General features: G+C 40.1%; 2 protein-coding genes across 2 annotated transcripts in view; both read left to right on the top strand.

The window, feature by feature from the left end:
- arpc2 (actin related protein 2/3 complex, subunit 2) overlaps nucleotides 1-12,809 on the top strand; it is an 87,394-nt gene that overhangs the window by 38,984 nt on the left and 35,601 nt on the right. The gene's annotated exons all lie outside the window — the stretch shown is intronic.
- LOC133976414 (cytochrome P450 4F3) lies at nucleotides 7,288-12,201 on the top strand. Its single transcript, XM_062414623.1, has 13 exons — nucleotides 7,288-7,573; nucleotides 7,910-8,054; nucleotides 8,242-8,295; nucleotides 8,620-8,747; nucleotides 9,176-9,297; nucleotides 9,396-9,542; nucleotides 9,968-10,097; nucleotides 10,181-10,247; nucleotides 10,529-10,658; nucleotides 10,836-10,969; nucleotides 11,362-11,426; nucleotides 11,513-11,595; nucleotides 11,724-12,201. Exons 1-13 carry the CDS (start codon nucleotides 7,370-7,372, stop codon nucleotides 11,926-11,928), a joined length of 1,614 nt encoding a protein of 537 aa, XP_062270607.1. The 5' UTR covers nucleotides 7,288-7,369; the 3' UTR covers nucleotides 11,929-12,201.

Below are 12,809 nucleotides of genomic sequence, written 5' to 3'. Positions count from 1 at the left end.
ATATGAGAGTTGTCCAGTGAACAGTCTACATGCTGGACATGGCAGTAATATATTCTGCCACAGTTTAGAGTGCAGTCATCTTCTCTTACATGCTTGTAGGTCCAGGTCACACAGTACTTTTAACTTTTTCAGTGCTGTTACACATACTGCCACTAGTCACAGCTGCTCATTCATTTTCATACTGACCCCATTTACAGCTGGAATTAACATATCTGGATTCATCACCTGAATAATGATATCCAACTTACACATGGTACTAATGGTGCCTGCACTGTGTTCAGATGGTGGACTTGTCAATAGACTTGGTCTTCTAGCCAGGGGAGACATGTAACCATTACTGCTTGCCCGTATAAATGGGGATAATGGGCATCCATGGACTGTTTGTAGTTTTACTGCAGTCTAATCTGACAAAAAAATATGTTCAAAATGTCCTTGCAAACAATTAATTAGAAGACCGTCTGATTCTTTCACATTCATTTATCTTTGGCATTAGTTAGTATGTTACTGTACTTTCCCTGCTATAATGTTGGGCATCAGGAATATAATAATACATCAATGTGATTTCCACTTCTTCCAGTTCTCCACTGATCTGTATGAATGTGTGAAATGAAGAGCAAAAAAAAGAAAACCTGCATTCATGTGTCTTTATTCTTTTAATTATTTTATATAACAGTGCAACATCTTCAGGTGCTGTGTAGTTAAGGCCCGAAGTCCATGACTGATCAAACAAACTGCACCAAAATAGAAACAGACAAAAAGATGCAAAATGAAAACATTAGCATATTTAGGAGACTTAATATGTCTACAGAGATGACTACTTTTTTCTTAAACATATTATTCATAATGTTAAGACTTTAAAGTCACACTGACACATCAAATACAATATTTTTCATCAGCTCAGTGCAGTAAGTTTAATTTTTTTGTGGCCAGTGGCTGCACCAGAATAAGTAAGTAGCTCCAGTTCAGGTTATCGAGGACATTTAAACAAATCAGTGAATTATTACACACATTCAGGATCTGTCGTCGCTTGCAGGCAAGAAGGCAGACACGACAACAGTCTGTATCTTCTGACAGCACACTGGTCTGGTACATCCTGCAGTTGTTTAGACTGGCCTGAACCGGAGTGTGGACTAGCTTGGACTGGTCTAGAACAGCTTTGTCCACCTGTGAATAGCGGAATCATCAGTCCAGACCCATCAACACTCCCCACAGTTGAAGAGGAAGCCCTGGTCTGTGATGGGAGATTTCTGTGCTGAGATAATTTCTGCTCCTGCCTTGCATCATCCTGTGGCTGAGTGGAGCAGCTGATGCTCCTCTGTGATTGTCCCCCTTCTGTTTCTGACTGTTGGACTGAGGTCACTAGCCAGTGCGACTGACTGTGCTCACTGGTCTGATGATGTGATGGGTGCACAGGAGAGCAGCTGTCAGACGTGGAGCTACAAAGGAGAGAGAAGTAGCATTTCACTAACTGTAGTCTAAATAACATGAAGGGTGCGGACAAGATTAACGTTAGCATAAGTTCTTGGTGAATTTTGTATTATTTTTAGGAAAACCAAGTCTGCTCTGTGTTAGTAAGGGTTTCATTGTGATATTTTTTACTTCCTGTTTTTAGCATGCATCATATATCAGACACTTTTCCTACCTACATAATTTTGCAGCATGTAACTAGTGGACCAGCAATTGAGGAGTTTCAAAGCCTGTTAGTTAATTAAATTTAATTTATGTGTCCTAAAATCACACAAGAACCCTTAAGAGGGGGGAACATATTTGAAAAAATGACCAAATAGCAATAATATCATTTTTAATGGAGCTCTTACAATCACTAGTTTAATATGTATAAGTGACTCCTGATGGTTACCTCAGATAAAGAGGCCAAGTAACAGAATGAATCATGAGTGCATCAGTCACAAACACTGTATGATAATGTAATTTCTCCAGGGAAAAGTCCCTAAAACCATGAGGGGATGTGTCAAAAATTGGAAAGACCATAACTGTATTTCTATTCAATTATTGACTGTACTAATAATTGTATTGTCATGTGATTTACTGCAATAAAGTGTACTAAAACAGCTTGAGAGCTACTTAGTGTAACAATTATTTATGATTTCAGTGTTATGTCTTCTCTGTACCGATACTCAGTATCAACAATTCAGTGTGATTTCCAAAAACTGCTCTCAAACTAAACTTACCTGCTGAAGGATGTCTGAAGAAAAGAGGAGGAGGAAGAGTAGGCCGGCCAGTCAAGTTTAAGTGGGCTCGTCATGGTTACATAGTCATCCTGAGGCAGCACAGACAAAGTGTGGCGGACCTGTGGTGACATCATCATGTACCCTGGCACCTCCTGCTCACCTGGCACCTCCTGCTCACCTGGCTCACCTGGCTCCCAGCCCTCCATCCTACAGGGTGCAACACTGCTGTGGTCCCCTGTCACCATGGTGATTTGGCTGCAATCGTTTTCCCTCTCTTTCTTCACTGAGAGGTGATGATCCATCTTCATTTCCATGTAGCTGCCAGTCTCAGGCCCAGAGCTCTGAGAGTTGAGATATGAGGAGAAGCTGAGAGTAGATTCAGGCTCAGGTTTGTCTGGTTTTCGGGGCTCAAGGTCACATTGGATCATACCAGTCTGGATTTCAGAGCTCCTAGGGGGCAGGGCCAGGGGAGAACCAAGTGACGTCACATTCACCTGTTTGTCTCTGTATTTAGGTCTGCAGCGTTTAGACGCTATAAGGGTTTGAAGCTGACTGTGGTTGGTATGGTTGGAGGTTGGCGACCTGTTGAAGTCTGGAAGAGCACGTAGTGCCCTTACAGTCTCCCGAACCACCTCGTGAATGTGCTGGGCCAGTGTGGAGTTTCCTGTACAGAACAGACATAAAAAGGAGGGGGTCACAGTCCTGTGGTAGGGCAGTAATGACTAGATTCAACACATCCTTTGTTCCAAGTTACCTTGGTCTCTTGCTTCCACCCAGATCTCTCCTGGCCCGTGCGGTGCTGATCTGCCAAGCTCCAAGAAAAATAAACCATCCAAGTGGCCAAAACGCCGAACACTGAGCAAAGGTATCGTAACCAATGGCAAATCATTGCATGCACCCACTCTGACCAAGATGAGAGCTGAAGCTGTGAGGCAGAGCCAGGTCTCCCCTGCCAGGGACTTGGAGCGGCCCAGACCTCTGGGCTTCACCATGACAGGCCAAACCTTAACAACAACATGAAGGGAGCAGGGGGATGATCGGGCAGGAATATTTTTTATATCCAGTCAAGAGCTGTGGCTTGAAAAGGTTTTTTAAATTCTGTGCTATAGTGCTATTAGCTAGTGAGAGTTTAATTAAGTTTAAGTTGATTTCCTTTTTAGTTTAAGTAGTTATGAAAATAGTTATTTTAAATGACAACAGTGCCTTGCTGGAATAAAATACATAGAATGACCACGATGGAACAAATTAAATATATTATTTTCCTAATTGTCAAGGTCAGGAAAGGCAAATTGTACACAAATCAAAACAACAAAATACCAATACTATTGAATAGAAATAATTTTTAGAAACATGTCTTTTATGCTGAACGGGGACATAAACTTTGATTAAAATACAATTTCCTTTGCAACAACGGCATCCACCAGGAAAAACAACAACAACAACAAAAACCAATCAGGTCTAACCTCTTTGACAAAAGCAGCAGTTGGCAGAGTACAATACCCATCATCCTCTTCATCAAACACATGCTCTTCATCCTTCTGCTCTTCCTCCATCAGTTTCTTAATGGACATGTACCACTCTTCTTGTTCCCACTGGTCCCCCACTACTAACACCATTGTCTGATCCTTGGCATACAACGCCACCGTGTGGCCTTTTCTGGAACTGCCAATGCGGCTTACACCAAGACAACACCTCAGGTAAATTACCCTGGGAAGTGGAAATGAATTCAATCTTAAATCTTTAAAGTGTAATGTTTCTGTAGTCAATGTACAAAACAGGCATTTTCTCACCCCAGTGAATTCAGTAGTCAGTTTAAGAAGTGCTTATTGGGGAAATATTGCCAATGTCACCAAGAATCTTAAAAACTACCATGTTGGGCCAACAACCACTTTTGAGGTGGGAAATGTAAATAAATAATGGAATAATTTAAAGACACAAAAATCCCACCACCTCCATTCAGAATCTTTCAATCATTCCCCCCAATCTTCCTCAATAGATGGAGCTCTCCCAGTTGCCATGAAAATGTAATTATGCATTAGAAATCTTACATTTTACATTTTTATACACACATTCATTCTTACTCTTGAAGATGGGAAAAAAGTCCTCAAAGAGTTCCTAAAAGTAGGAAATTTGAACATCTGTAATTCCATGTCAGCTGCACCTACTCCATCTGCTAAAGAAGACCATATGATATGACTAAAAGGTAGCTCCAGTGCAGCTATTTTTCTCCAAAATTGAGAACATGTGACTGATAATATATGTGAAGCCCTATCTAAAGCCTTAAAACAGTGAAAGATATTTTTACCAACCCTTGCCTGCCCGACCCAAACAGCACAGCTTTACCAGCAGACTTCTCCAGTGCTGTGAACTTCTCCTGGCTCTTGTACCACTCTAGTCGGCTCGGCCCAGTGTGACTTCCTGTTCTCAGGACAAAATATTTCCTGTGGTTTCGGTCCAGCTTCCCCAGGTAACCTTGTTTCACCACATCGCTCTGTGCCCTGGAGGAGGTCAGGAGGGCACCGGTCAGAGGCACCAGAGAGATGGAAGTCTGGCTGGTACAGAAGAGCTCCTCATAGAGACCAGATGAAGGAAGCTCACTCGTCTGCATCCCAACATCAGGCTCCCCTGGGTCTTCATCCATCTGACGATCACTCCAGGAAAGACGCAAAACAGGTGATGCAACTTGCAGCCATTTTTGGGTGGAGCTGCAGCAAGGGGACGACAGAGGGGAGCTGGAAGCAGTTGGAGGCCTCCTTTGGTTGTCAAACCTGTCCCGCTCATCAGCCATCTCATTCATGTCAATCTGAAAACCTGCCAGATGCACACAGATGAAGAATAACAAATAAGCATCTACTGAAACAAAAAAGATTTAGTTGCTGAAAAGACAGCAACAAAATAGGTTTGTTATAATGAAAGAAATGGTAATGTTTTCAAAACTGGTGGGATGCTTGAAATTATTGGCTACTTTTCTCAGCAGATGCGGCTGTTCAGTTGTTTAACTCTAGAAAAAATGTTTCAATTAATATTTGAATGTGTCTTTGCACAAAATGAGCAGGCTTTAACAGTGGGAACTTGCAGTACAATCTCATACAAAAGCAATTAAAAGCTCTGTGATAAAGCTGTAGAAACTAATTTAACAATACTGATACAAGCAGGCAGCTAGAAGCCTTTGGTTCCCCTAGAAACCATTTCCTATTCATATTTGAATATTATTCAGCGTTTGTGGTTACACATGTGATATTTGATTCCGGCTTTAAGCTCGTCAAGCAAGTTAAGCCAGTCTTTATAGCTTTGAACTACTGTTGAATCAAGCCGTTTCTTTCTTTCAAAAGATCTCAAGAACGTCATCTACACCTTTAGATCATCCCGCTTGGACTACTGTGACTCCCTGTACACACTAGGATTAGTCAGTCGTCCCCGTCCTGCCTGGAACTGGTCCAGAATGCTGCAGCTAGGCTCCTGACAGGTAAGCTACCCGGAAGAGGGACCAAATTACACCTATTCTGGGCTCTCCCCACTAGCTGCCTTCTACCCCTTTATTCTACCTTCAAGGCCCCTCAGTTCAGCTGACTTTGGGCTCCTGGCTGTCCCGCAATCAAAACATAGGTTCAGGTGTGACTTCACCTCTATGGTTGACTATTAAGTCCACTATTAAATTCTCTCTTTTCTACCCAATTAAACCCCTTCAAATCCTCAAAAATAAGTTCTCTCAGTAATGGGAGAACACATTGTGCTTCACAGTTCTCTGTCATTTACCTAAATAAAAATTGTTTATATTTGACTTGGTATATCCCACAACACCAAGCACCATAAAAAATAATTAAACATTGATGAAAAGAGTTTGAACAGCCAAATACACCACATGAATATGTTCAAATATATGTTATATGAATATGGTCTAGCGTTCAAATAATAATGAAATTGGGATAAATTTCTAAACACGGTTTATTAATTAAACTTTTTGTAGTCAACTTTTTTCTCTCTTTTTTTAATTTCATAGCATTATAACACTAATACATTTAAGTGTTGGACTGTTGGTTAGGCAAAGTAAGCTAATTACAGATGTCTGTTAGCATTTGGGAATATTTTCCAGATTAATCGAATAAATTATTGACAGGAGAGGTGAATATGGGGAGCAGCTTAGTGGGAGCTGGCAGAAGAAACTGCAAAAGAAAACTTTATATTTTTTCACGTATTTAATACTTTGAAAATAAAGGACCACGACTGGCTGGTCGAAATTAGGATAATTAGCTAAATTGCTAGCTTTGTCGCCTTTCCGAAACACCCAACTCACATTCAATTAAAACTCACCTGAAACTAACAGGTATAAACATTACGCATGGAAAAATGTGCAGAGTCGCCTGCTTTTCATTTCAGTCTGTCTTCAGTAGTCAAACAACGCTTTTCAAAGTCATCTTCGTCGCTTTCTGCTACAGGTATCGATCGTGTACCTGCTCAGGTGTGCCCAATCACTGAGGCCTTCAGGAGCTCCTCGTAAAACCCAGCTTCCTATTCAGAAAAGTCGGACATGCTGGGAAAGACATACACCCTGTAACAGTGCAACTTGATTCACAACACACACTAACTTTGCTATTATTTCCATTTTTTCACACAAGACCACATGTTTTTGTGGTTTCACGTTTTTGCTAAAATTAATGCCTGGAGTGAAATAGTCTGTACTTTTTTGGCTATGAAAAAAGATGAAAATTTGCATCGTGGGTTTTACCCTTTGATATTTCATTAAATATTGCATTAGATAACCTCATGAGTGCATCCCATAAATAACAAGACACAATAAATAACAATACAAAGAAAACAACAGCAAGGCTCTGATAATGATAAAAAAGAAAGGAAAAAAAGTAGTATCCAATATATCCTCCTATCAGGTTGTGACACTTTTGAACATACAGTATATTGATCATATCACTGTAGCTTACATTCATACAGTTGTTAGGTGATATGACTCAAAATCTCCATCAACATTATAGGTTATTTTAAAAGTAAAAAGGAATCAGTGGTTACAACATTTGTTCCTGTTGAAATAATTGCAATAATGGGTGGAACAGTTTCTGAACTTTTCAACACCAACAACCTCATTTGCAAGCAAAGCAACTGTCAGAGCAGGACAAGTGTCGAGCCAGCCGGATATCTGGATACTCTGCCTCTGTTTCTGTCCCAGGATGTCCCTCCTCAAGAGTGTCCTCTCTCAGGTGCTCAGCTGGACCGGCCTCTATCAGATCCTGGTTGTGATCAGTACAGGACTGGTCGCTCTGGTTGCAGCTTGGACAGCAAAGTTGTTGATGCGACATGCCTGGTACACACACAAGTTGTCCTGCTTCAGCAAGCCTCCTGTACACTCTTGGCTGATAGGCCACCTTGGCCAGGTAGGACACTCACATCTGGTAAAACACACACTAACATGCACATGGTAATGACATGCAATATTATCTTCAAATGTTTCCATGTTGTCGCTTTTGAAATGCAAGTTTGTCATTTTGAATTTTGACACATCAGGAAACCTAACTGCACATTTCACAGTATGTACAGGAAGTGGTCTGTGTTGCACAACAGTGTTATTACATAATATCCTCTTTAAGGTAAATCTTCTTTAAAAGCACGAGCAGCACGAGAATTCGGCAAACTCACTTATCCACCTTTAATTTAAAAGATAGAGTCAAGATATGTATTGTAATGTATTGTAATAATTATTTGTGCATCAGATGCAGAGCACAGAGGAAGGTCTCCTCCAGGTGGATGAGTTGGTGCAGACGTACACACACTCCTGCAGCTGGTTCTTCGGTCCTTTCTATCATTTTGTCAGACTCTTCCACCCTGACTACGTCAAGCCTCTGCTGATGGCACCTGGTAGAGTAACACCCCATCAGTCAGATTAAATGGGTTATATTTGTATTATCTCCTAAAATGTACAGTTTGAGCTTCTCTGTTTCTGCATCAGTGGATTTTGGAGCTGCATTATCAAACAACATTTTCCCAAGCCCTAATTTAATATTTAATGTTATTTTCTCGCTCATCACTCCTTCTCTCCATCCAGCCAGCGTTACAGTGAAAGATGAGCTTATCTATGGGCATCTGCGTCCATGGCTTGGTGAGTTTAATAGGCCATGTTGGTTTGTTGAAAGTCTAATATCAGGGTTTCTCACGGTTGATGCTAGTATGATGGTTCCATACTTCATATCACTGAAGAAGGTGACCAATCAGTTGAGTAATATTAGAGAAGCACTTTTGTTTACCTTCAGTGACACATATTCAATATACAGGACTGTACCATAGGGTTTTCTGTCTGATAAAAGTCACCCTGTTTTTTTTAAAGACTAATAAGCTAATATTAATAAAGACATGCTATCCATGTAATCATTACAATTCACTGCCATCCCTGGTTGTAAATCATCATATCTCTATCATGTCATAGGACAGAGTCTGTTGCTAAGCAATGGAGAGGAGTGGTCCCGCAAGAGACGGCTGCTGACTCCAGCTTTTCATTTTGATATCCTGAAGAACTACGTTGTCAAGTTCAACACTTCAGCAGACACCATGCATGTAAGACAAAATGCATGTAGTGTTAATGTTATGTTGCATGTTATTACTGTCGTATGGTCAATATTGATTTTATACATCAGTGCTAGTGTAAAGTGTGTCTACAGCCGTTAGTGTCTGCAACAATAACTGTATGCAACTGTCTCTATATGTTTATATGTTTGTATTGTTGGATTTATGTGGCTGTCTCAGGATATTGTTGGAAAAAGTTTATTAAAACTGAAGTTACATCCACAAAAATACAATCTTCTGTGAGATATTATAGACTTAATTTAGGTATAAATTATATTGTAATTTCCCTGAAGTTACTAAATGTCTAATGTATTCTTAACTTGTCAGATTAGTCAGATTTTTTATTTTTGCTTTAAACCAACCCAAAATACCAAAATCAGAGCTAAAACTATAAGTTTCTCTCTGTATTCATCTTTCAGGAAAAGTGGCGGCGCCTGGTGGCAGAAGGCAGAAACAATATAGAGATGTTTGACCATGTCACTCTAATGACACTGGACAGTTTACTGCAATGTGCCTTTAGCTACAACAGCAACTGTCAGCAGTGAGGACACACACTTTACTATTTTACACTGATACATTCAATTTCTGTTTTTGTTTTGTTTATTTGTTTGTTTGTTTTAATCATGCCTCTTTCTCCAGCTCTCCTAGTGAGTATGTGTCAGCCATAGTTGAGCTGAGCGATCTGGTAATAGATCGGCGCCATAGGATCTTACACCACTGGGACTGGTTTTACTGGAAGACACAGCAGGGGAGACAGTTCAAAAAGGCCTTAAGCATCGTACACAGGTAGAGTACATGAACAGGTGTGAACTTGTTGTTGTGCAGCAGTGTAGCACAAATACTGTAAGTCTCATACTATGTGCATTTTTGCATTAAATACTATTTAATCTATTCTTTTATGTCATATTCAATTGATTTATAATGTACTGTGTCACCACCTTTGTGTGGTCATTTTTTATATTGTATTCTGGTTATAGAAAATCCAATTTTATTGCATTATACTTCACTATCATAAAGCTTTATTGTAAGGTACATTTTAATGCATCCGAATATACTTTATTATATTGTGCAGTATCACATTATGATAATATATTGCACCTAACATATGATCTATCATAACCTGTCATATAGTATAGTAACTTATTGTAATCTTGCTAATCCTATAGCGGCCTGTATTATTGTATTACATTCTGTGTTTGGTGTTGGTGCAGGTTTACCAGGGAAGTGGTGCAGCAGCGTCGTGCCCTCATCAGACAACAGGCGGAGACAAAATCACAGTCTAATGTCACCACAAGAAAAAACAGGAAGAAAGATTTCGTGGACATCATACTGCTATCAAAAGTGGGACAGAAAACAAAAAAAAGAAGATATATTGCTTAAAATGATCAATGTAATTCTGTATTATGTATATGTTTGTGTTGTAGGATGAGGACGGACAAGGCTTGGCAGATGAGGAGATACTACCTGAGGCCCACACTTTCATGTTTGCAGGTACAGGTGGAAAGCACAAGTGGCGAACAGTCATAGACTTAGTGAGCTGACTCTATAATGTACACAATAATACTAGCCACAATTTTGCTCAAATTAGCTGCCATTACCAATAAAACCCCTGAGTGTACTGCTTATAAATTCCACTTTTCATTTAGATGAATAATAATTTATATTTTCCTCAAAAGGTACATAGTCTCACTTTAAAGATGCAGCTATCTCTCAGTCTTAAATGTTCAAATAGCCATTTAATCACGCTAACAACCTTCCTACTTCTTCCACAGGTCATGACACCACAGCCAGTGCGATTTGCTGGACACTGTATAATTTAGCACGCCACGAAGACTATCAGGAGAGATGCCGGCAGGAAGTGATGGATCTGATGCAGGGACGAGACAGCCACGGAATAGAGTGGTTAGAAAACACACACACACACACACACACACACACACACACTACACACACACACACACATACACACAACCTCAACCTCTGAAAATTTGATACAAATTTTCTTCGTAAAACTGCACTGTAAGACAAGGAAAATTAGAAGTATTTAAAAGTGGATATGCATTATGCGTGCATCTGCAGGGACGATCTGTCCAACCTTCCCTTCACCACCATGTGCATCAGAGAGTCTCTCAGGCTGCACGCACCTGTACAGGCTGTAACGAGGAGGTATACCCAGGACATGCCACTACCAGAGGGACGGACAGTACCAGAAGGTGAGAGGGAGAAACTCTTGCTTCAAAAAAGGCTTTAAAATAGACTTTAGAGGCTTAAAGAGGAGAGTTTTTATCATAATTTTGCATGTCAGCAACCCATTTTAAATCACATACCTCATAATTCAGAGGTTTGGATTGGGGAGATTTCAATTTGAGAAGAGTTAACAATCCAAACTCAACCTGGAAGTGAAACATCTGATCAGAATAGTTTTTGTAAAAACCCTCTGTATTTAAAAGTAGATACCAACTCACCATTTCGGGAATAGTTTTCTCAGGCAGCTTACTGTTCTTGAGGTAGTATGTGATAGTAGTTTGTGATAAACAGTAGTGAGTGAAGCAATGAATGCAAACTATTCTCTAAATACTTCTTTTTTGCTGTGAACCTTCCCCAGGAGTAATCTGTTTGGTCAGTATTTACGGTACACACCACAACCCTGCTGTCTGGACAAATCCACATGTAAGAAATAAACATTGTGTGCTTCAATTTTCTTTTCATTTAAAAATCTGTCATGTTTTTGACCTGTGTGATTTAAACTCTTCCAGGAGTTTAATCCTCTGCGTTTTGACCCGACCAACACAGAAGGCCGTGCTGCTCATGCCTTCATCCCTTTCTCCTCAGGCCCCAGGTAAACTATCTTCAATTTTACAACGTTAAGCTGCATAAGATCTGACATTATTAGAAATGTTCTGTGTATGTGTGTGTGTGTGTGTGTGTGTGTGTGTTGTGTGTGTGTGTGTGTGTGTGTGTTCACAGGAACTGCATCGGTCAGAAATTCGCCCTGGCAGAGCTTCGAGTCGTTGTTGCATTGACGCTGCTCAGGTTCCGCCTGGCCCCGGGAGTGGACCCTGAACTTGGGAGCCGCCCAGGGGCCGTTCGCCGTCTCCCCCAACTTGTCCTGCGTGCAGAGGGAGGCCTGTGGCTGCAGCTGGAGAACTTGGAGGAACCACAGGAGAAATAATGAAAGCTGCCATGTTCACTTGCTTTATTATTTACCACAAAACACATACCTTGGAGTCTTTCTTGTCAGTTTATAATAGCATTTATTTTTAAATACCACTGTAAAGATGTTAAAAAAAACTAAAAAAAACAATATGTAGGCCTAATATGACATTTTTAATTTCAACTTTTATTTAAGATTCTAAGGAAACCACTGAGGACAATACATATATATTGTATACAGCACACTGTTCAGAAACTATTTCTTAATGTATTAAGTTTGGTTTAAATAAATCCTGAGTTGAAAAAACACATTCCTCTGATTAAAATCTCTTCCATAGAAAGAAAACAGACATGTGAAGTTAAAATACAGGTTTAGGACAAAGAAAAACTTGATTCAGCTTTATATCAGACTGCTGTATATTTGAGCTCAAATGGCTACAATTAATAAATGGGTAGTAATTATATGTTGGAGAGTTTAGATTTTTCTCTTATCAGGAGTGGGATCAGAGCTCTTGTTTTTTTGTGGAGGAGTCCAGCTGCAGTAACAGTCATTGGGCAGTAGGAGTGGTAGTGTCATATGTAATGGGAGGGGGGGGGGGGGGGGGGGGGGGGGGGGGAGGAGGGAATCGGGGACCAACATTTCATATGCAGTTATTGAGAAGTAAAATAGTAATTTGGATGAGTATTAAACACTACTGTGATAAGTATCCAACAATAAAATATATGTATAATGATATTAATTTATATAATAGCAAGCATGTCCTCATGTGGAGGCGGGGACAGTGTGAGCCTGTTGAAGGGTCTGGATGGTAACCCTAGATTTGCCAAAGTCTTGCGAGCCAATTAAAAATATTGTAGTCTCCCTTTTTTATTAAGGTACAATGCAATGTTTGATATCTT

Source organism: Scomber scombrus, chromosome 24, assembly GCF_963691925.1.
Source record: "Scomber scombrus chromosome 24, fScoSco1.1, whole genome shotgun sequence".
NCBI classification, from domain to species: Eukaryota; Metazoa; Chordata; class Actinopteri; order Scombriformes; family Scombridae; genus Scomber; species Scomber scombrus.
Note: the sequence above shows the minus strand (reverse complement) of the source record. Positions and strands in the feature narration are given on the sequence as shown.